At 57.8% G+C, this 21,739-nt stretch overlaps 1 protein-coding gene and 1 long non-coding RNA gene across 8 annotated transcripts in view; one reads left to right on the forward strand and one right to left on the reverse strand.

Annotated features, from left to right (window-relative positions):
* Scube3 (signal peptide, CUB domain and EGF like domain containing 3) overlaps positions 1 to 21,217 on the forward strand; it is a 34,697-nt gene extending 13,480 nt beyond the window's left edge. Inside the window, exons 4-23 of one of the 6 annotated variants that reach the window (XM_076558369.1) lie at positions 523 to 657; positions 1,443 to 1,568; positions 1,749 to 1,865; positions 3,760 to 3,807; positions 5,539 to 5,655; positions 7,184 to 7,306; positions 7,697 to 7,813; positions 8,526 to 8,651; positions 8,911 to 9,027; positions 9,163 to 9,267; positions 9,517 to 9,633; positions 9,940 to 10,095; positions 10,313 to 10,528; positions 10,874 to 11,035; positions 11,242 to 11,409; positions 11,849 to 12,010; positions 12,336 to 12,533; positions 12,909 to 13,061; positions 13,165 to 13,244; positions 16,336 to 21,217. In XM_076558369.1, the coding sequence (XP_076414484.1) occupies positions 523 to 657; positions 1,443 to 1,568; positions 1,749 to 1,865; positions 3,760 to 3,807; positions 5,539 to 5,655; positions 7,184 to 7,306; positions 7,697 to 7,813; positions 8,526 to 8,651; positions 8,911 to 9,027; positions 9,163 to 9,267; positions 9,517 to 9,633; positions 9,940 to 10,095; positions 10,313 to 10,528; positions 10,874 to 11,035; positions 11,242 to 11,409; positions 11,849 to 12,010; positions 12,336 to 12,533; positions 12,909 to 13,061; positions 13,165 to 13,244; positions 16,336 to 16,485 (2,693 nt within the window). In that variant the 3' untranslated portion in view covers positions 16,486 to 21,217. Of the gene's footprint in view, positions 1 to 522; positions 658 to 1,442; positions 1,569 to 1,748; positions 1,866 to 3,759; positions 3,808 to 5,538; positions 5,656 to 7,183; positions 7,307 to 7,696; positions 7,814 to 8,525; positions 8,652 to 8,910; positions 9,028 to 9,162; positions 9,268 to 9,516; positions 9,634 to 9,939; positions 10,096 to 10,312; positions 10,529 to 10,873; positions 11,036 to 11,241; positions 11,410 to 11,848; positions 12,011 to 12,335; positions 12,534 to 12,908; positions 13,062 to 13,164 lie in introns of all 6 variants that reach the window. The other 5 variants (XM_076558368.1, XM_076558373.1, XM_076558371.1 and 2 more) reach the window with 5 other exon arrangements.
* On the reverse strand, positions 1,859 to 17,120 carry LOC121824852 (uncharacterized). 2 transcript variants are annotated; one of them, XR_013046875.1, is made up of 5 exons: positions 17,015 to 17,120; positions 11,890 to 15,945; positions 5,308 to 8,710; positions 4,963 to 5,076; positions 1,859 to 4,261 (listed from the first exon to the last, which is right to left on the reverse strand). It is a non-coding gene; the product is annotated as an uncharacterized LOC121824852 (long non-coding RNA). The 2 variants fall into 2 exon arrangements; XR_013046874.1 differs by lacking the exon at positions 17,015 to 17,120 and having other exon boundaries at positions 11,890 to 12,016; positions 12,232 to 13,380.
* Positions 21,218 to 21,739: the final 522 nt, after the last annotated feature.

Below are 21,739 nucleotides of genomic sequence, written 5' to 3' on the forward strand. Positions count from 1 at the left end.
TCCCTGACCTCCTGGCTGCTCATCACAGCTGGCCGCCACCCCTGGCACACCATTGCCGCCAGTGTGACTAGTCTCCATCCTTTTACCAATGCCCCCCTCACTCGGGCCCAGGGCCTTTATTTATTGAAAGGTTGTGTGTGAGGGCATCTATATTCTGTGTACCACACGCCTGAGGTGCCTTTGGAGGCCAGAGGAGGACACTGGGTCCCCTGGAACTGGAGTTACAGGCAGTTAGTCGCCATGTGGGCACTGGGAATGGAACTCAGGTCTTCCGGAAGAGCAGTCAGGGCTCATAATGGCTGAGCCATCTCTCTAGGTTTGAGGGGTCAAACCCAGTCTCTCCAGTGTGGGGGACGGGTCCAGTCCTCACCTAGGCTGGCCAGGTTTGGATGCTCCCCACCCTACCTGAGCTCCCCTACATGCCTCTTCACAAGTGATGGGGATGCTTGCTAAGAGCGGCCTTCCTTGTGTGGGGGGCTGGGCTCTCAAGTCTGCCCGCCCGCAATCACCTGTCTCGCACAGATGTGGATGAGTGTGCGGAAGGGAACGGCGGCTGCCAGCAGAGCTGTGTCAACATGATGGGCAGCTATGAATGCCACTGCCGAGAAGGCTTCTTCCTCAGCGACAACCAGCACACCTGTATCCAGCGGCCGGAAGGTCAGCCCATGGCCTGGGAGGCCCCCAGGCTTCTCCGCCCCTGTCTCCCCACACTCTCACCGAAGATTCCTCTCTGTTCCTTGACTTAGTCACAGCCCAAGGGCTCCCCCACGTGTGGACACCGTAGTAGAGAAAAACTCTAGGGGATAAGTCTGGGATCGGGTCCCTATGGAACGGAGGTTGCTTTGGGGCGTTCTCTGGTCCCGCTGTGATGTGCATCTTGTTGGTGAGCATTTGTCTGTAAGCTGCCTCTTCTTGGGGACAGCCTCGGCACCGCCCCCTTCCATGCGGAGTTACCCTGAGGGTAACAGCCACGTCTACTCTGCCTTTGTATCACACCCCCTAGTGTGCTGCCCTGCCTGTGCTAGGAACTTAAGAAATGTGTGGCACAGCCAGGCGGTGGTGGCGCACACCTTTAACCCCAGCACTCAGGAGGCAGAGGCAGGCGGATCTCTGTGAGTTCCAGGCCAGCCTGGTCTAAAGAGTGAGTTCCAGGACAGCCAGGGCTGTTACACAGAGAAACCCTGTCTCCCGCTCCCTTCAAAAAAAAGTGGCCTAGAAATTATCTGTGCTGATTATTTCCCACTTTTTCAGTCTGATTGCTATCTAGCTTCAGGTTTCTAGTCTCAGTGTAAGCTTTTTGAGCAAAAGGTCCTGGCTTAGATTGTTCTGGGTCCTTCCTAAATTCTCAGCATCTCTATGATGCTCCTTAGCCCCAACTGGTCCCACCCCTCTGAGGCCTCCATGTGCAGATGGAGTACCACCCTCTCCTCTTCCCTTTTTAGAAGGAATGAACTGCATGAACAAGAACCATGGCTGTGCCCACATTTGCCGGGAGACTCCCAAGGGGGGCATTGCCTGTGAATGCCGCCCTGGCTTCGAGCTCACCAAGAACCAGCGAGACTGTAAACGTGAGACACAAGGGAGCGGGGGACAGGAGGGTGTGGGGCCTCAGGGGCCCAAGAACAGGGATGGGAGGAAGAATGGGGAGGCATGGAGGCACACGGGCGGGCAAGAGTGCCTTCGCAGCCCCGCCGCCCGACCGCAGCACGAGGGCAAAGCAGGCTGACAGGTCCCCTCCCTCTCTGCAGTGACCTGTAACTACGGTAACGGTGGCTGCCAGCACACGTGCGACGACACAGAGCAGGGTCCCCGGTGCGGCTGCCACGTCAAGTTTGTGCTCCATACTGACGGGAAGACGTGCATCGGTGGGTGAAGCCAGGGAGCAATGCGAGCCACCTGGGACATTGGGGCAGGGCAGGGGCTGGGAGAGCTGCAGGGGCGGCAGACCCAGGGGGCCAGGGGCGGCAGACCCAGGGGGCGGCGTGTAGTGACTGCTGAGAGAATGAAGACCCCTATGGTGGCAGGTCTAGTGAGGGACAGCTCTGAGAGACTAAAAGGCACACTTGACCGTCTGCCCTCCCCAGGAGTCTCGCCCTCCTCTTGCATTGCCAAATTAGGAACCATTAGCAGAAGTGCTGGTCAACAAGACGGTAGGGATGACGGGAGGGACTCCAGGGTGGTCAGCTGAGCAGCTGACCCAGGTCCTGGTTGACTAGTGTCATGAGATGGGGACTGCCGCAGCCCGGTGTCCCCACTGCGGTAGAGGCCAGGACACACTGCTTGTCCCTGGAGCAGTTAGTTAGCCGTGGGCTGACAATAGGGTGGCTCCAGGCACGGCTTCCTCTTTACCCCTGCAAATCCCCTTCCTGCCCCTCACCTGATGCCCCTAGGCCCACCTCCCACTCAGCGTCCAGTGGAACTGGCTCCCCACTGTGCCTGCGGCTGCCACACCCCTCAGCTGCTACAGCCTTCCATCCCTCTGCCTGAAACCCTTCTGAATTCCTAGGCCTGACCGCGTCTCCAGATACCCTGAATGAGCTAATTCCTTCAAGTTCCCTTTCAAATTCCCTGTTGCTCTTTCTTCAGTGGCGAGATGACTGGACAGTGTATATCCCCTTAGAGAGGAGGGAACGAGAGGAAGGACTTGGGCTAGGGGTGAGGCAGGTCTCCAGCCAGGCACAGATAGTTACTTGCTCCGTGGCCATGGGTGTTTATGGAGATATGCCCATCTGGTGGGCCACAGCAGACTGGGGAAGGAAAGGCCAGCACCGTGGCTCTGTGAAGCCCTGTGTGTCCAAGACGAGTTCAGGTTAGGAACTGCTCGGCCCCTTGCCCTGTCCTCTTCACTTCAGCCACAGGGTAGGGGAGCAGATGGGCTCGCACAGGGCTCCCAGCGCCTGCTCCAGATGTTGATGGAAGGCCTGCTGCAGCAGAATGCTCTCCTGCCCTGCTCACGCTCTAACTCTTCAAAGACCCAAAACGGGTTCAGGTCTTTCTCTTGCTCTCTCTGGCTGGGTTGTTCCAGCTCCTTTCCTATTCTCCTGATAGGGCTAATCATCTGCTTCGCAAACCTCCCACCACCCTTTGGACACCCCCCCCCCCCGCCCCGATCCTTCTAGAAGAAACTGCATGTGGTCCCTAGGGAGAAGAGACAGAGGCCCACTGGGGAAGAGGCAGGGCTCCCTCTGGGGTTTGTGTTCGGATGCTCTCTCAAACATGGCTGCTCGTTGGAAATGTCCTTATCCAGCTTGACGTCTCTAACCCAAGACCCAGAGCACCCCCTGGGCAGCGGCGGCGGCGGCATCCAGGCAGGACAGAGCAAATGTCCTGTGCCTTCTCCGTCCCTCTCCCTCTGCTCTGAGGGAGACGAGCTCACTTGCCGTGGCGGGAGGAAATGTCACTGGGTTACCAGGGCACTCAGACTGGGGAGACGGGGAGTTTAGTGCGGTTAAGACAGAAGGGATTTGGGAGGTGGCTGAACGCAAGGCTTGACGTCTCCTGCCAGCTTTGCCTCTGACGTGCCGCGGGGGGCTGGACCCACAGCTGCTCTCTGAGACCCAGTCTCTGTTTTATAGTCACTTGGTGGGGGCCCGACTTCTCCGAGGGTGCCAGGCAGGACGAGGCTGAGGAACGAGGCTAATCTGGGGGCCCAGGGATCACCATACAGGACTAGTGGTTTGGCCCTTCGGGGCGGAGGGTACAGGTGGGCTGCGGTGGCGCCCGCCCCCTTCTGAACAGCTTCTTCGCAATGTCAAACAGGGGAGAGACGGCTAGAGCAGCGCGTGCCCACCCAGGCCGTTTCTAACGGTAAATATGTCCGCTCTCCGCCCGCTCGCCCGCTCGCTCGCTCGCACTGGCTTGCAGGGAAGGGCTAACCCGCCGGGGCTCCCACTAACCCGCATGCCCAGCAGGGCTCCCCTGGCAATGCAGGCACAAGACCCATCAGGGGTCAGGGAACCTGAGTCCCTTACCACCTGCTAACACCCCACCCCCTCCCCAGCCGTCAGCACCCCTCTGCCACTGCATCTAAAGCCTCAGCCAGTGCCACCTTACCCACCATCCCCACGGTGCCACCGAGATAAGGCGCGTCAGAGTTGGGTGCCTGTCCCCTGCGGGTCATCCTTCTTGGGTTCCTGCTAGTGCATCACCCAACGACAGCTGCTGATCTCTGCCTGACACTGGGTTCAGCAGCCCTGAGTTCGGATCCTGGCTCTGCCAGTCTCGAGTGAGCCTCGTCTGCTCCGCCGCTCGGCCCACTCGTCTGCAGGAGGAGGGGGTGATTAGGACAGCATGTAGCATGTGGTCAGGGCCTCACACAGGCTATGCCCTCCTGACACCCTCCCTGCTCTGAGCAACTGTCCACTTCCTGGTGCAGCCTGGGGTGGGCACTGTGCCAGTTCTGTGCCCATCCGGGGTCCTCCCGAGGATCTACACACAGACAGGATCTTGTCCAGGCCTTGGTGGCTCTCTTTCCACACTCCAAGTCCTTCTAGGGGGTGGGGGGGAACTGTACTTGAGCTCCTTGTGGTCTGGGGGAACCTCGGGGAGACCACAGTGAGAGGAGAACCCATTGCGGCTGCTTCCAGACCAGGCATGCCAGGGACTGGCGGGCAGAGGTGGGCTTCTTTTAGAGCCCCGGTACACTGCCCTCAGTGGTGACAAGGGCGGACCTGACATCCTGATTCTGAGAACAGCTCTCCTCTCTTGCCCCATGGGGACCTTGGGGTGCTAATGGGAGAATGCTTGGTGCCTCCAGGACAGGCCACATCCCTCCAGGTTCCCATGTCAGGTTCTGGGCTCCTGGGGCTGGCGGCTCTCCCTGGGACCCCCTCTCCAAAGCAGCTGTTGACATCTGTTTTCCTCCTGCTCTGGCAGACAAGGAGGGCTCTGAACTCTGCTATGACCTTCCACCTTCCCTCTGGATTCTCCCTCTCTCTAGCCAACTCTTACACATTATCTCACCAGCAAAATGAAAGAACCAGCCAGCCAGCTTATTTCCAGTGGACGTGAGGGTTGGGGGAGGAGCTGAAGGTGGATGACCCAGCTTGGCTCTCTCCTCCGAGGCAGGGGTCAGGCCTGCAGTGTCGGGGAAGGATAGATCAATGGGCAGCCCTCAGTGTCTTGAGACACTCTTCCCACCAAACCTATTAGGAGACTGTCCGCCGTGAGCCCCCCACCCCCTAGATGGGAGGAAACTGGTCTGTCCCTTCCGTTCCCTGGCGGGCAGACCCCCCCCCTCGCTTTCATCTCTCCTGCTTCCCCACCCCCACCCCCAGCACATTCCCGCCTGACAGCTCCGGCTTGTACCTGCCTCACCGCTGTCCACCTTGTTTCAATCAAGTAGGGGGCAGGGATGTGGAGCGCTTGGCTGCGCTTGTGAGGGCTGGGCCCTGGGAGGAAGGGGAGGCTGGAGCCCAGGGCTTCTGCTGAACCCCAGCTCGGTGGCGGGCGGGCGGGCGAGGCCTGCCCTCAGGCCCTGCTACCTGAGTGGCGTTCTTCTCGGCCATAACCCCGCCACTACCCACGCCTCCCTCACAGAGACCTGTGCCGTCAACAACGGAGGCTGCGACAGTAAGTGCCACGACGCAGCGACCGGGGTGCACTGCAGCTGCCCCGTGGGCTTCATGCTGCAGCCAGACCGGAAGACCTGCAAAGGTGAGGAGGCCTGCGCACAGGCACATGGCGACCTCCGCCAGAGGAGGGGGTGGGGACGGAGGTGAGAGAGCTCCTACCCGGCCACACCGCCTCAACTCCCCTTACAAAGAAGCCCGGACAGAGCTAAGGGCACCGGGTCCAGCTGGCACTGTGCTGCCGCCTCCTGGGCCTCTGCTCCCCTGGGACTCTCACCCTGCCCCTGCACTGGGGAGAATGGACATGGCCATCCCTGAGCTAGAAGGACATCTGAGCTGACTGTGCCTGAGGTCACGGGGGCTTTTTAACTTTCTGGACCTGCCTTCCTCAGGTCTCCCCCGCGGCTCTGGAAGGGTATGTCCCTTAGGAAAGCTGTACTAGGGAGCGTTAGAAGCACCTACATGAGAGCCTGGCTGCTGGGGTGCTGTGGGGTCAGAGCCTGGCTCCGTCTGCTCCAGGGCGGTGGCCCTGGGCCGCTTCCTCCAGGCTGCGGTGGCCGGCGCCCTCCATTGCACCCCGCTCACAGATGTGCTGGGGATGAACTGTATACAATCTAGCGTGTATACAGTCTGCGTGGGGAACCTTTCGGGTTAGCGTCACTGTGGTTTGAGTTCCCACCCCAGCCATTGTACGTCCCCTCCTTCCAGTTAGCTGCCGTTTGTGGACCCCGAGGGAGAAGGGGGGAGGGCAGCCATTTTGAAAATGATGACTCACCATGTCTGTGTCCTCTGGTCAGGGGAAGGGAAGGGGGGACAGGGAGGTAGTGCGGGGCGGGCGCCCTCTTTGTGTCTTTTGGCCCAACAGCTGCAGGAGGGGGAGGGCCAGGGCACCGGGTCAGCTGGCCGCAGTTGAGAGGTTTCCTGCTGGGAAGGACTGTTGACAGGTAGACTAAGAGTGAAGTCCCTGCCCCCTCCCTCCAGGAGTGGTGAGAAGCCTGGGTCCTGTCTGCCACCAGCTAGGGGAACTTGACCTCAGGAAGGAAGCTGTTCACCCGCCCCTCTCCCTCCAGTACCAAAAGCTGCCAGGCTCTGAGTTTCTCCAGACCGCTGCAGTCCAGTCCCCTGCCTGGCCCCCGCTCCTCATCGCAGCCTTTCTCTCTCTTGGAAGTCCTTTCTACCTGGGGTTCCTCCTCCCTGAAGGCTGCCCTTTGCCAGCAAGGCCCTTAGGCTCTCCTTAGAACCAGCCCCCCCCCCCCTCAGCGTTCCTGCCCCAACCTTTGTGACAGGAGTCAGGGATCCCAAGGAGCCCTGCCTACAGTCTTGGGAAGGGCTACCAGCTGCAGAGAAAGGGATGTGGACCAGCCTGGAGTTCAGATGGCCTCCTGGCCCCCTAACGGTCCCCAGACGGTTGTTCTCTGCTGGTCTAGGTGGTTCCTAGACTCAGCCCCAGGAGAAAAGGTGCTGTAGGGGCCCGATGTCCTGACAGGGAAGACATGGGGACTGGCGGTGGCAGCCAGGTTAGAAGGGCCTCCAGGCCCCTCCCCGATTCCCTTGTCTCCGGTTTGCTCCTAACCTTCAGTACTGTCCTCTGTTCTCTTCTGTCTGCTCCCCAGACATAGACGAGTGCCGCTTAAGCAATGGGGGCTGCGACCACATCTGCCGCAACACGGTGGGCAGCTTTGAATGCAGCTGCAAGAAAGGCTACAAACTCCTCATCAACGAAAGGAGCTGCCAGGGTGAGCAGGGTGGGGGGTCTTCTGGAGAGGCTCTTGGGTGTGAGAGCTTCAGGGATGCTGGAGTCTGGGCGCATCTGTACCGGCAGTGTGAGCCACAGGCAGCCAGTGGGACTCCTCCCTCCTCCAAGACCACAGCTCCATGCTAGAGCACACAGCGTGGCAGGGGTGGGAGAGTTTGCACCACAATCCAGGTCCTTCCAGATGTGGACTGCTGCAGCTAGGCCATGACCCACACGGTCCAGACCCTGATCAACTCCAGGCAAGGGTCGCAGGGTGTTGGTCCTGCTCAGTCACAGACCTGGAGGCAGTCCGGGGCCTCCTTCAACGCCAAAGTCCTGCACCTGAGCACGGGTCAGACAGACTCAGGGTCTCAAACCCTTGCTCTTCCAGACATAGACGAGTGCTCCTTCGATCGAACCTGTGACCACATGTGTGTCAACACGCCAGGAAGCTTCCAGTGTCTCTGCCATCGTGGCTACCTGCTGTATGGTGTCACTCACTGCGGGGGTAAGCCAGCAAGCTCCCCAGCCACCTCAATCGTCAGCTCTCTGCCCCCCAATGTCGGGTGCCCCTGTGCTGGTTTGTGGCGATAAGAAACCCCTGGATGCATGTGTCATGTCTGCATCCAACATGACAAAAGAGAAGAAAGCTTCGCCAGGCCAGCTGGCAGCCTGGGCACCGGGGAACAGCACCCCGCCAGCAGGATGTTTATTTTAGGGTTTCATGAACTCGAGGCCGTAGCCAGCGGTGACCCTGACCTCCTGATCCTCTTGCCTCCACCTGCAAGGGTTGAGACTGCAGGCGGTCCCCCACCGTGCCCAGGCTCTGCTCCTGAATTCTACCCTCCATCCCCATCACTATCCCCAGAGAGCCACCCTCAGGCTCTAGTCAGTGAGAGGGCGAGAGCGGAAGGCACTGAACTGCTGCTCAAGTTGGCACCCGCTCAACAGTGTCTTTGACTAGGGATAGAGAGAAGAGGAAGACGTTTGAGCTCTCCACAGGCCAGAGAACCCTTCAGTGTCTTTGTGAGAATATTTAACATGGGCTCCCCCTACCTGACAGATCTGTAAATACACACGGGATCTCTATAAGGTATTCCCTCACCTTGCATAGCTCAGTGTGTCTAGACACTTACCAAAGGTCCTCACTTGCGGCCCAGTCCTGGCTCCGCCGCCTCCACCACCACCGCCGCCAGTCTGTCTCCCTGCTCCTCCCACAGATGTGGACGAATGCAGCATCAATAAGGGAGGCTGCCGCTTTGGCTGCATCAACACCCCTGGCAGCTATCAGTGTACCTGCCCGGCGGGCCAGGGCCGCCTGCACTGGAACGGAAAGGATTGTACAGGTGTGTGGTGCCCTCTGCTGGCCGGACCTGGCAATGCTGTTTCAGGGGAAGGTTGGGGTCTGGTGGGAAGATGTGAGGGGGAGAAGGGGGAGGAATGTAGCCAGCTGGGCTAGGCATGCCATTTCTGTAAGATGTGCCCAGTGTCCTTGGGCACATCTGTAGTCCTGCACATAGATAATCTCCTTTTCCGAATTAACCATCTGAGGGAGAAGGTGGGCGGGGCCTGTCCCACATCCTCAGGCCTTGGTTCCCTTCCTAGAGCCGGTGAAGTGTCAGGGCAGTCCTGGGGCCTCCAAAGCCATGCTTAGCTGCAATCGGTCTGGCAAGAAGGACACGTGTGCCCTGACCTGCCCCTCCAGGGCCCGGTTTTTGCCAGGTATGTGGGAAGAGGGGCTTGGAGAGCTTGGGGGAGGAGCTGGCTGTTGAGCGGCCCCTCTGCCCCCCTGGGGTTCTTGCGACCACTGGGGGTTGGGAGGCGGCGGGTCGGAGTTGTGATCGGGCCTTCTCTCAGAGTCCGAGAATGGGTTCACCGTGAGCTGTGGTACCCCGAGCCCCAAAGCTGCTCCAGCCCGAGTCACCCACCCTGGGAACAGCACCACCCCCAACTACTGCCACGGTGAGCACTAAGCCCTCCCCCTCCCCCTCCTCCCTGAACAGCCCAGCTCTCTCTCACTCATCATCCCCCCCCCCCCCCCCCCCCCCCCGCCTCACGTGTCACTTGGTGACTCTCTACCTTGGCCTCCTATGCGGATGCCCTCGGCTCTCCCACCCTGCTCTCCCGCTGACCCTCACTGCCCAGCTTTGCCCCCTCCCACTGCAGCCTCACCCCTGCCCCAGGCTGTGCTGAGCCCTTCTCCCCCTGCAGAAGCTGCCGCGCTGTCAGTTAAGCAGCGGGCCTCCTTCAAGGTCAAGGACGCCAAATGCCGTTTGCATCTGCGGAACAGAGGCCGAGCAGAGGAAGCCAGCAGAGCCCCGGGGCCAGGTCTGGACCGCACTCCGATGGGTCCCACCGAACTCTCCCGTGCCCCTCAGCCCGTTTGGTCCTGTCCAGCGAGTCACCTGCACCCTCAACTCTGGACAGAAAACGGGGGGTGGGGGTGGGGGGGCATTGTAGACTAGGGCCCGAGAAGCCCCACCATCCCTTCCCCTGGGTAGAGGAGCCGAGGAGAAGGTTGCGGGCAGAGGTGGGCTCAGGGCTGCCTGGGCTCAACGGGGAAGTGAGAGCCAGGACGGAGAACTCTGCGGCGGGAGCCCCCGAGGTTGGAGTTGACAAGGCCTCTGTTTCTAGGTGGTACCCCTTGCTCCGACTGCCAAGTCACCTTCATCCACCTTAAGTGTGACTCTTCTCGCAAGGGCAAGGGCCGACGGGCACGGACCCCCGGCAAGGAGGTTACCCGGCTCACCCTGGAATTGGAGGCTGAGGTCAGGGCGGAGGAAACCACAGGTGGGCCTATGACGCTGTCGGGTGGAGGGCCAAAGAGGAAGGCAAGCCTGGGTCCAGGAGACAGTCGAGAGAGGGGCACCGGCGCCTTCGGTCCAGACGCAGCGAGCTAGCGTCTGGACCGCCTCTCTCCTGAGCATCTGCCTCCTGCCACTGCTCCCCGCCTTCCGCTCTGACCACTCTCTCATCCTTTCTTGCTCCTACAACCGTCCATTCCCAGCCAGCTGCGGGCTGCCTTGCCTCCGACAGAGGATGGAGCGAAGGCTGAAAGGGTCCCTGAAGATGCTCAGGAAGTCCATCAACCAGGACCGCTTCCTGCTGCGGCTGGCAGGCCTGGACTATGAGCTGGCCCACAAGCCAGGCCAGGGAGCTGGGGACCGAGCAGAGCCGGCGGAGGTCTGCAGGCCCGGGCAGCACCGGGCGGGCACCAAGTGTGGTAAGAGAGCTTGATGGGAAGCCAAGGATGTGGGGAGCGGGGGAGGCCTAACGGCCCTGGCTCAGAGCGGAGCCGGACCCTTTGCCTCAGGTGCCGATCTCAAACGGGGAGGCAGTGAGGACCCTCCTGACCACTGTCCTCCCTTCCCTGGTCCCAGGCTGATGTCTAGGATACCGGGCAGGGCCAGCAGCCCTCCCGCACACAGATGTGACCTCCCCACCTCTCTAAGCACGATTCTGTTAGCTCCCTGACAGACGTCCCCCATATCTGCAGGAGTGGGAAGGGGAGTCTTAGGCCTGGGTGGTGGGAGATGGGGGGTGGCTAGCGCGGCCGACTCTCCCTCAGTCAGCTGCCCGCAGGGAACGTATTACCACGGCCAGACGGAGCAGTGTGTGCCATGCCCAGCGGGCACCTTCCAGGAGAGGGAAGGGCAGCTCTCCTGCGACCTCTGCCCTGGGAGTGATGCCCATGGGCCTCTTGGAGCCACCAACGTCACCACGTGTGCAGGTGCCAGGGGAGCAAACGCCACAGACTGGGCTAGGGTGGGCCCTGGGACGGCCGTGGGCATGGGATTTTCCAAAGGGCAGGCCCAGGCTCCAGGCCGCTCTCCATTTGATGTCCTGTTCGTATGCCTCTGTTCCCTGAGACTGGGGTGACCCCGTGGAGTGACAGAGGAACCACCCCATCAGAGTTGGGCCCTTGCTTCACTGCAGGTCAGTGCCCACCTGGCCAACATTCAGTAGACGGGTTCAAGCCCTGCCAGCCATGCCCACGGGGCACCTATCAGCCCGAAGCAGGACGAACCCTGTGCTTCCCCTGTGGTGGAGGCCTCACTACCAAGCATGAGGGGGCAATCTCCTTCCAGGACTGTGACACCAAAGGTGAGGAGGTTCCTTATTCCACCGGGGCTGCCCTGGCATCCGAAACTTTTCAAGTCCCTTGCAAAGCAGACCTGGGTGTGTTAGCCTACCATATTCCCTGGAAAGCAAAGCCCCAGGTGCCCAACCAAACCAACCCGGGAATACAAAGTAACCAGTAACCCACTGTCAGACTGCCGTCCCCTTCACCCGCAAGTGAGCTCCCCCACCAGTCTGGCACTGCCCAGTGCCTGCAGGAGGAGCCTGGCGCTGCAGCCAGCCACCCGGCAAAGGCTTCTCCCTGGCCTTAAATTCTGGCCTGACTGGGAAAGGTAGGGACCCCAGAAGGAGCTTGGGAGCCGCTGATCTCCTGCTTCTCCATGACCAACGTGTCCTGCCCGTCCTCCGCCCAGATGCCCACCTCCCTACCGCCTCAGCTCATGCCCCCTCCCCCCTGCTGCAGTCCAGTGCTCCCCGGGCCACTACTACAACACCAGCACCCACCGCTGCATCCGCTGTGCCATGGGCTCCTACCAGCCGCACTTCCGCCAGAACTTCTGCACCCGCTGCCCAGGAAACACAAGCACCGACTTTGACGGCTCTACCAGTGTGGCCCAGTGCAAGAGTACGCCTGTGGGAAGTGGAGAGAGATCTCGGAGCCATGGGCGTGGGATAAGGGGTGGGGGGTGAACCAGCAGCACGTCCAACCTCCGCATGGTCCCAGTCCCCTCGGTCTCCAGGCCAGCCCTCGGGCTAAGCCTGGAGCATCCTTTCAGGCATGAAAGGGCAGGAAGGAGGGTGGACCCAGAACTTGAAGAGCAGATGGTGAACTAGCATGGTGGCTACCTTATATGCCTGTCCTCCATCTTCAAACTCTTCAGCTTGCTCAACAAGGTCCCCTGCTGACGCTGCATCCTTTTTCTGTTCTATCTCCTGGGGTGTGGCTGCAGACCGGCAGTGTGGTGGGGAGCTGGGTGAATTCACTGGCTACATCGAGTCTCCCAACTACCCGGGCAACTACCCAGCGGGCGTGGAGTGTATCTGGAACATCAACCCCCCACCCAAGCGCAAGATCCTTATCGTGGTCCCTGAGATCTTCCTGCCATCCGAGGACGAGTGTGGGGACGTTCTCGTCATGAGAAAGAACTGTGGGTGTCTCCAGAGTGGGCTCAGGGAAGGACAGTTGGGATTTGGTTGGGAAAGAGGAAGAGCTGGGGCAGTGATGTTGGGAACCCAGGAGAGCAGATGTGAGCAAAACCTTGGGGACAGCAGCTGGCACAGGACGTTTGGTGGACAGTGGCGAAGAAGCTAGTCTCAGGCTGGGCTGCCGGTGCTGCTGAACGCATGACCTCTAACCCTAGCCCTTCTGTTGTTCTGATGGCGTAAATGTCAATTTTAATACACCACGTGATCGTGCAGTTTCAGCATGCAGACCAACCCTGGGAACGATGGAGGAGGGAGTGTGCAGGCGTGTGTGGGGGAGGGAGCCCCACTGTTTTCTGATCTGACGCTTGCCTTGCCAGCCTCGCCATCCTCCATCACCACTTATGAGACCTGCCAGACCTATGAGCGTCCCATCGCTTTCACGGCCCGCTCCAGGAAACTCTGGATCAACTTCAAGACTAGTGAAGCCAACAGCGCTCGAGGCTTCCAGATTCCCTACGTGACCTATGATGGTGAGCAAGGACAGGCGGGGTGGAGCGGTGGGTTGGTCTTGTGAGGGAACCAGGGGAGCAAAGAGTTCCCACCCTCAGCCCCCGACCCTGGTTGGCTTCACAGAGGACTATGAGCAGCTGGTGGAAGACATAGTGCGGGACGGCCGGCTCTACGCCTCCGAAAACCACCAGGAGATCCTAAAGGCAAGTGAATATTCACTATGGCAGCTAACGTACACGGGCACACACCAATGTGCAGCTAAAACACTGAGTGCCAGCAGGACATCCTGTTTCCTGGCTCATTGCCACTCCCCAGATGAGAGAGCTGAGGCACAGAACTCTAAAGAGCTCACCCGTGGCCGGCCTGGGCTCTGAGTCTCGCTCCTAGAACTGTAGCGTTACCCCGCTGCACCACACCTTGGGGGGCGAAAGAGAAGGTGAGGAGAAGAAGTGTCCTCTACTTTTCCCATCAAGAATGCAGGGGACACAAAACGTAGAGCAGTGTTGTCTTCAGTGTTTTAGACCAGGTCTCATGTGGTCCAGGCTGGACTTCAGTTCCTCCTGCCTCTGCCTCCTAAGTGCTGGGATTATAGATCAGAGGAAAAGAAACATCTCTGACATTGAGGAATGGACAACGCCCTGGGTCTGTGGAGTCTGGCCGTCTGTAGTGGTGCTCACCTTTAATACCAGCACTTGGGAGGCATAGGCAGGTGGGTCTTGGTGAGTTTGAGGCCAGTCTGGTCTGTACATGGAGTTCTAGACCAGCCAGGGATACACACAATGCCTTCCAAAATATTTTTTTTTTTTACTTCACTTTTAATTATGGGTATTTGTGTGGCTATGTGCCTGTGAGTGCTGGGAGGCCAGAGGCATCCGATCCCCTGGAGATGGAGTCACAGGCGGTTGTGAGCCACCCGGTGTGGATGCTAGGAACTGCACTCAGGTCCTCTGCCAGGTCCTCAGAGGACCCAGGTCCTCTGTCCTATGCTCTTAACCTCGGAGCTGTCTCTCTAGCCCTGACCGTTATTTCAAATCAAACGTCGCTGGGTGTGACGGTGTGCACATAAGGATTGGACCGTCGAGGAGCTGTGGTGGGAGGATCACTTGAGCCCAAGAGTTAAGGGTCTAGCCTGGGCAACACAAAGGACCCCATCCCCAACAGCCAATCAGATGTGCAGTGCGGCCATCTTTTACAACACAGTGCCGCTGCTCTAGGTCCGGCGGTGCGCACTGCTGATCCCGGCACTTGGGAGGTGGAGGCAGAGGCAGGCAGAGCTCTGTGAGCTCTGGGTCAGCCTGGTCTACAGTGAGCTTCAGACCAGCCCTAGCCACACAGTGAGTCTCTGTCCCCAAACCAAAGGACAGTAGAGTACAACTTGATTAAAGTGGAGCTGAGAGGCTGGAAGCCCCACCCATTTCAGGAATCTGTGGGTACAGCCTAGACGCAGGAGATGTGTTGCTAGTTCTGTTGGTTTGTAGCGGGGGTGGGGGTATGTGTGTGTGTGTGTCAGGACAATTTGGAGGAGTGCTCCCCCCCCCCCCCCCCGTGGGTCTTGGGGATTGAGCTGAGGTCGCCAGTGCCTTTTCCTGGCGGGTCTAAGGCACAGTGCCTGGCATCTAGTGAGGGGGCACGAGACGCCAGGAGGAAAGGGCTTGAAAGGAGTATTCCACGCAAGTGAGAACGGCGGTAGTGGGGTGTATTTGAGGTTCCACAGGGGAGGAAGAGTAGAGGAGAAGCAGGGCACAAAGGACACACACACAGCTAGCGTGCCGCACAGAGGACTCACACACAGCTAGTGTGCCGCACAGAGGACAGACACACAGCTAGTGTGCCGCACAGAGGACACACACACAGCTAGCGTGCCGCACAGAGGACACACACACAGCTAGTGTGCCGCACAGAGGACACACACACAGCTAGCGTGCCGCACAGAGGACACACACACAGCTAGCGTGCCGCACAGAGGACACACACACAGCTAGCGTGCCGCACAGAGGACACACACACAGCTAGTGTGCCGCACAGAGGACACACACACAGCTAGCGTGCCGCACAGAGGACACACACACAGCTAGCGTGCCGCACAGAGGACAGACACACAGCTAGCATGCTGCAAAGAGGACCTGGCTTGTATTGTGAGTGAGGAAAGAAAGGGCGGGGTGTATCCAGTGGTGGAGAAATGCTTGTCAGGCCCGAGGCTCAGCTCCCAGCGCCACAGTTACTGTCATCGTTATAAAAAGAATAAACTTTCACCAGACAGGATGTACCTGCCTGTAGATCCGGCTACTGGAGCAGCTCAGGTACCAGGACCATCTGAACCCCCGAGTTTAAGATTTCCCTACACAAGCTAGCCGGGCCTCATGTCAGGAAAGAAAATCCAGAGAACAGAAACCAAAAATGTGTTTCAGACATGAAGTAAACTAACTAAACACCCTACTGTAGCTGCTGCGAAGAGACTGATCTATGGTGGGCCAAGGATGGAGATCAAGCCCAGGCCTAGTGGCTCACACCTCTAATCCCAGCTATTCAAAAGACCGAGGCAGGAGGATGGCATGTTCTAGGTCATCTGGGGCTACAAAGTGAGTTTAAGGCCAGATTGAGCAACTTAGTGAGACCCTGTCTCAAAAAGTAACAAGAGAGCTGGGGCCATAGCTCAGTAATAGAATACATGCCCAGGGGCTGGAGAGTTGGCTCAGCAGTTAAGAACATTTGTTACTTCCTGCAGAGGACCTGGGTTCAGTTCCCTGCACCCACACAGTGGCTCATTACCATCCATAACTCCAGTTCCAAAGAATCCAACAACCTCAACTCCAGTTCCAGGAACCCCAACAACCTCTTCCGACCTCCTCCAGCACCAGGAATACATGTAGGGCACACACACAGGTGAAAGGCACAGAAGTAAATCTAGAAGAAAAAAGAAAAGAATACTTGCCTAGGTTCAGCCTCAGCAGCATATAAAACAGAACAATGAAATAGAGCAGCTATTGAAATGGTCTACGGGAGAAACTACGGTGCCTTGGCTCAGAGTGGCAGCCACTGAGATGGCACAGATGGACTGGTCAGCCCCTGGGCGCACTCTGGAGGAGCCAACAGTTGCTGTAGCTGTGAGAAAGTGGGGCTCACGATGGCTCCCCAGACCAGGCCCCGAGTGGCAGAGGGCTCGAGCTGCCATTAACTGAGCTGCAGGGTTCAGATGGTAGGAAGAGTCGAGGGGTCACCTCTGGGCATGCTCAGTGTGAGATGCTGTTAGACATAAAGAGGGGCTGCTGAGTAATGCCACTGACGTCTCTGCAGGACAAGAAGCTGATCAAGGCCTTCTTTGAGGTCCTGGCCCACCCCCAAAACTACTTCAAGTACACAGAGAAACACAAGGAGATGCTACCCAAATCCTTCATCAAGCTGCTCCGCTCCAAAGTCTCCAGCTTCTTGAGGCCTTACAAATAGTGCCCGTGGGCCCAGAGACGCAGGTTCCAGAGCGCCGACTCCCTGGCCCTCAGAGCTGGCACCCCAACCTCAGACAAGAACCTGTCCTCTCCTTTTGGAGGAGAACTATCTCTACACCAGGCCCTCTCCCCTCCTGTCTTCCTGGTTACCTTGTCTTCTCTCTTTCTCTCTCTCTACTTCTTTCTTACATGTTCCCTGGAAAAGCCATTCAGTGCTGTCCCTGTTCCCCCAGAGGTGAAGAAATAGAACTCTCTCCTCTGCCCATCTCACCAGCTCACATCCCCGGCCCCCACCTGTCTCTGGAAGGGTGTCGGAGGCCCAGAACAGGGTCGGGTCTGCTAGGAAGTGGGGGTGGGGAAGGAAGGCTTCTGCCATTCTAGGGTTGTGCCTTGCTAGCCAGGAGCCGGAGCACCCCCACTGTGTGCCCAGAGTCCTGCCAAAGAAGCCTCTGACACAGCAACTTTGTGCCAACACGGGCTGCCGGGCACACGGTTTGGCCCTGGGGTGCCCACACGGTTGGCGTTCTCACCTGCACAGCGCCTCTCATCTGCCTGCCTGCCTGGGGCTGACTCCATAGGGTTTACAAGTGCTCCATACCACTGGGGGGTGGGGGGAAACCCTGGCTGAGGAGAGAGAGCAACAGGCATTATCTTGTGTGCCAGAGTCCCACCGGGGCTCCCAGTGACGATGCTCCCAGAAACCTCTGTGGGACAGAAAGCAGGTTTTTTTTTTTTTTTTTAAACCATTGCCCAAAACAGAAAGAAAAGAAAACTATGCCCTAAAGGACCGGCCTGCAGAGCGAGTGGAGCCAGCCTCGGACACTAGCCTTTTCCCTGCCAGTCTTCCCTGGCCCAGCCATGCCCTCACCCCACCCAAGTGCTCCGTGGGGGAGACTTTCTCCCCTTGCTAAGTGCATTCCTTAAAGAAACCTGCCACTGACCACCACCAGCCTAGACCTTGCTCCACAGTTTTTCCCTTGCAGCCCAAGGTGGCTTGTGGGCTCCACCAGAGAGGACCCCACTCTGCAGCCAGCCTGGAGCTGCCTACCTCTGGCCTCGGGCTGTGAGCAGCAAGAGTGTGTGTGTGCCCTTGGCAGGCCGCCCGCCTAGCCTGTCCACATCTGAGAAGTGCAATCATTTCTAGTCTTCCTGTGTCGTCTAGAGGGAGGGGGTTTGGTTTTTCTTTTTCCTCTTAGCAGAACCCTATTTATAGCTGCCCAGGAGAGAAGAGCACGTTGGGAGTGGAGGGACATCAGTTTGACTCTCATAGGCCTTGAGCGCTGGAGCATCTTATGGGTCTCTGTCCTACCTGAGGCCACCTAGAACTTCAGGGTCCTCCGCTGTGCGGAGCCAGGGCAGTCCCTCGGAGGTGCCGCAAGGGTAGGAGGGCGATTCTGGTAACTCGAAGCAGGAAGGAGGGGCTGTTGACCAAGGTGCCCTTGCCATCTCTGTGCCTGTGGATTCATGGTTCTGATGCAGATGGACTGGCCGGTGATCCACTGCGAGCAGGGGACATCTACCCTGTCACTGCCTTCTGTTTCCCTGGCATGCCAGGGAAAGGATCAGGACAAACTCTAAGGATGGCCAGCTCAGGCTCCCAAGGCCAGAGAAGGCTGGGGCAGCCTCGGAAAGGACGCTCATCCACGCATGCAGCCGGTGACGGGACAAGAAGCAGGCATGTGCCCGACCAACACTGGCCGCCTGCCTCCTGAGGGTTGACTTCCAGCCTGTTTCAACTACTGGTTCTCAAAAGGATAAGAACCAAGTCCAGGCCCTGCATGGGCTCCGCCCTAACCAACTGCTGCCTGGAAAGCCTCCCGATTTGCTCCTTCCAGTTCCTCAAGGTTGTAGGCCTGGACAGGCACCAACGGACTCCACAGGTCCAGCTCTGGTGACCGCCAAGAGAGGCAACCCTGAATGGTCTGATCCACACGCACACCAGCCAAATAGCCAGCGCCATCAAAGCTGGTTTCCTGGCCATCTGTTGGACAACACCATGGGGTGGAATGGGCGGGGGTCTGCTGTCTGTCTGTCTGTCTGGGTCAGAGAGCTGTTGTGAAGGCTTCCTACGAGGGTGAACAGCATTGTGGGAATGTCTCTACTTCTCCACAAGTGCCACGGAGCAGTCTCCATCGACTCGGACCATCCTACTAGAAGCAAGGCTAACTTTGCGAGTCCTCTCTCCCGGCCATTTTGCCCAGCTCCTGGAAAGCCACACAGTGAGTGCCTCCCAGTGTCTGCCATTAGGGCACAGTTCCTCCTTGCTCCCTTTCCGGTCGTCCCACACACACAAACACTTCCTCTGATCATGCGTTGTATGGCTGCTGGAACTGCACATGACTTCATGGTACAGAGAGAACAGGCCACCAGGCTTAGCCAATATCAAGACGGCTAGAGGAGAGCAAGCCGCTGCTGAACTTGGAGGAGACTGGCCCTGGGGCACCTGGCTATGGGGGCTCAGTGGATGGAAGAGGATAACAGCTCAGGGACTTTCTAGGAGGAAGTGGGAGAAAAGTGCAGATGGTGTGAACAGGAACCCCTCATCAGCTGACCCCGAAGAGGCCACAGGACCACGGCACCTCATTCATCTTAGCACAAACTGCCCTGAGTGGAGTGCCAGCGTGGGAAGTCATTTCCACGAGGCTCCAAGAACCAAGGGACACATCTCAAGAAGGTACGAGGGTCTTCAGCAGCACAGTGATGCTTCTGTGGCCCTCTGCCTCTGTATTGTCAGGCCAGCCAACCCCTAAACCTGAGGTCACTCTCAGAATGAGGAGAAAACTGTCCAGAGCCTGGACTCGGGCTGCTCACCCGAAGCCTGTAGGAACCCTCTGAGGATTGCCACTGGGTTGTCAGTGCTCCTGTGTCCCCGAATGTGGAGGCTGAGAAGACTCAGATGTGGTGCTTCAAGGTCAGGTGGGCAGGCTGGGCTTTGGCTCTTGCGATTCTTTGTGAATCTGAGAAGTGTTCTCCGCGTGCATGTTTGAGGTGACTCTTGAATGGACTAGGAAGTCATGTCTCAATATGCCAGGAAGGCTTAGGGAGCATTTGAGTATTTGTATTTGCTGCTGTGCTTCAAGATGACCGTCTCAAAGCGGGGGAAGGGAGGCAAAGTGTAACTGCCCCCAGCAGAAAATGTTCACCTGCCTGGCTTCTTTCTCAAGTCCAGGAAAAGTGGAAGTAAACCCCACCGAGGAAACCTTCACACTGGACCTGTCTCAAAGGTAGAACAGCCATTATTTGGACTAGGAATCCTTTAAGAATTAGAGGGAACAGAAGCCCCGGTGCCGCTGGCAGCTCACCAGCACAAAACCAACGGTGGTAGTTTGGACACGCTAAACATGTTGTTCGGTGGAAGCTGAAGTTTCAGAGAATACTTATCATGTGGAAGGCTTTTTTTTTTTTAGTGCAGAAGAAAATCTCAAAATACTGTCTTTATACCTGCCTTCCACTATATCGATACAGTGAGCATCTCACAATCAACAATAAACAGCAAGCAGTGTGGTTCATAGAGTATTTTGCACTTGGGGAAAATATGTATCTGAACCTGTAAAACGGAATGTTTGGATTTTGTACTGTCTTTTTTATATTATTAAAACACTAAGTGGAACTCCTCAGGCTGGCACGCATCTTTTCTACCTCAACAACGTGTCCCTATAGCTGGGGAGGGATCGTAAATAGTCCAAGTGTCATGACTCCCAGACAGGGCTGGCTGCTTCCCCCAACTCATCTTCCCTTCTTCCTGCCTTCCTTTTTTTTTTTTTTTTGCTTTTCGAGACAGGGTTTCTCCGCCTATCCTGGATCTTACTCACAGAGATCCGCCTGGCTCTGCCTCCCGAGTGCTGGGATTAAAGGCGTGAGCCACCTGGCTCCCCCAACGCATCTTATTCCTAATGACTTCGTCTACCTTTAAAGCAGTATCAGGAACTTCCATTGCTGAGTCTGGTAGAACATGTATGTCTTTAATCTCAGTATTCAGGAAGCAGAGGCAGTAGGGACCAGCCTGATCTACATAGTGAGTTTCAGGCCAGCCAGGGCTACGTAATGGAACCCAGTCTCAAAACAAGATGGGGTTGGGTGGATATTTAAAGAATTGTTTTCCGGGGGCTGGAGTGATGCTTCAGTTAGAGCCCTGGCTGCTCTCCCATAGGACCTGAGTTCAGTTCCCAGCACCCACATCAGGTGGCTCTTTACTGCCTATAATTTCAGCTCTAGGGAATCTGACGCCCTCTTTTGGCCTTCACACACACATAAACTAATAAAGAACAAAAATGACTCTTTAAAGTATCACTTCTTTTTAAAAATTCTTTTTGAGACAGGGTTTCTCAGTGTAGCTTTGGCTGTCCTGGAAACTCACTCTGTAGACCAGGCTGGCCTCGAACTCACAGAGATTATTATTCCTCTTAACCACCGTATAGTCTGTAGAACCTGGCCAGGATACAAGTTCTCAGACATCCATGATTGAGATGTCTCATTCCTAGCACTTAAGGTCGCCCGGCTGTGTTCTCTTTATGAAAGATGGTCTTGGCCACCAAAATTGTGAAATACAGAGAAGTCAGCTGCTACCATCATCACTCTGCCTGTAGGTCTTGGCAAGCAATTCCCAGCTCTTTATAGATAACAGCCTCACCTTAGTCCAGAGTCACTTCAGAGAATGACTTGAGGAACAAGGGGGAAAAAATGGCCTGAGCAATTAATACCTTGGGTTGACCCACCAGAACCTTGGGCTCGAACCCCCCCCCCCCCAAAAAAAAAGAAAGAAAAAGCGGGTAGGCCCTTGGTTTTGCTAGCCTACCAAGAGGAGCGGTTAGTTTAGAAGCTGGTGGAGGAATGAGTGAGCGCCCGAGGACCTGAGGAGACCGGCAGGGTGCTCTCCCTCCGTGTCCATCCACCACAATGTCATCTGTCAAGAAAGGCAGTGTCTGGAGGGAGCACCATTCCTCAGCAGGGGCTGTCAGGGCAGCTTCCCTCGGGGAGGAGGATCAGCCCCCTGGGAGGGAGGACGGGCGGCCCTAAAGGCACACCACCCCTCCCCAACACTCATGGTTCCCCAAGGCACCGTCCCCCAGAACACGGGACAGGGGCGGTACCGCAGGGAGCACTGTCAGGGCGCTGTCCTCCAGGGCATCCTCCCGCAAAGTGCAGAGAGGACTGGGTGCCATCCCTCGGGGCGCCGTCCTCCGGGGCGCGGGGAGGACCGTCCCTCCCCCGAGCCCCGGCCCCTCGAGGCTCCTCGGCATCGCCCTCGGCGGCGG

Source organism: Peromyscus maniculatus, chromosome 21, assembly GCF_049852395.1.
Source record: "Peromyscus maniculatus bairdii isolate BWxNUB_F1_BW_parent chromosome 21, HU_Pman_BW_mat_3.1, whole genome shotgun sequence".
In the NCBI taxonomy this organism is placed as follows: Eukaryota; Metazoa; Chordata; class Mammalia; order Rodentia; family Cricetidae; genus Peromyscus; species Peromyscus maniculatus.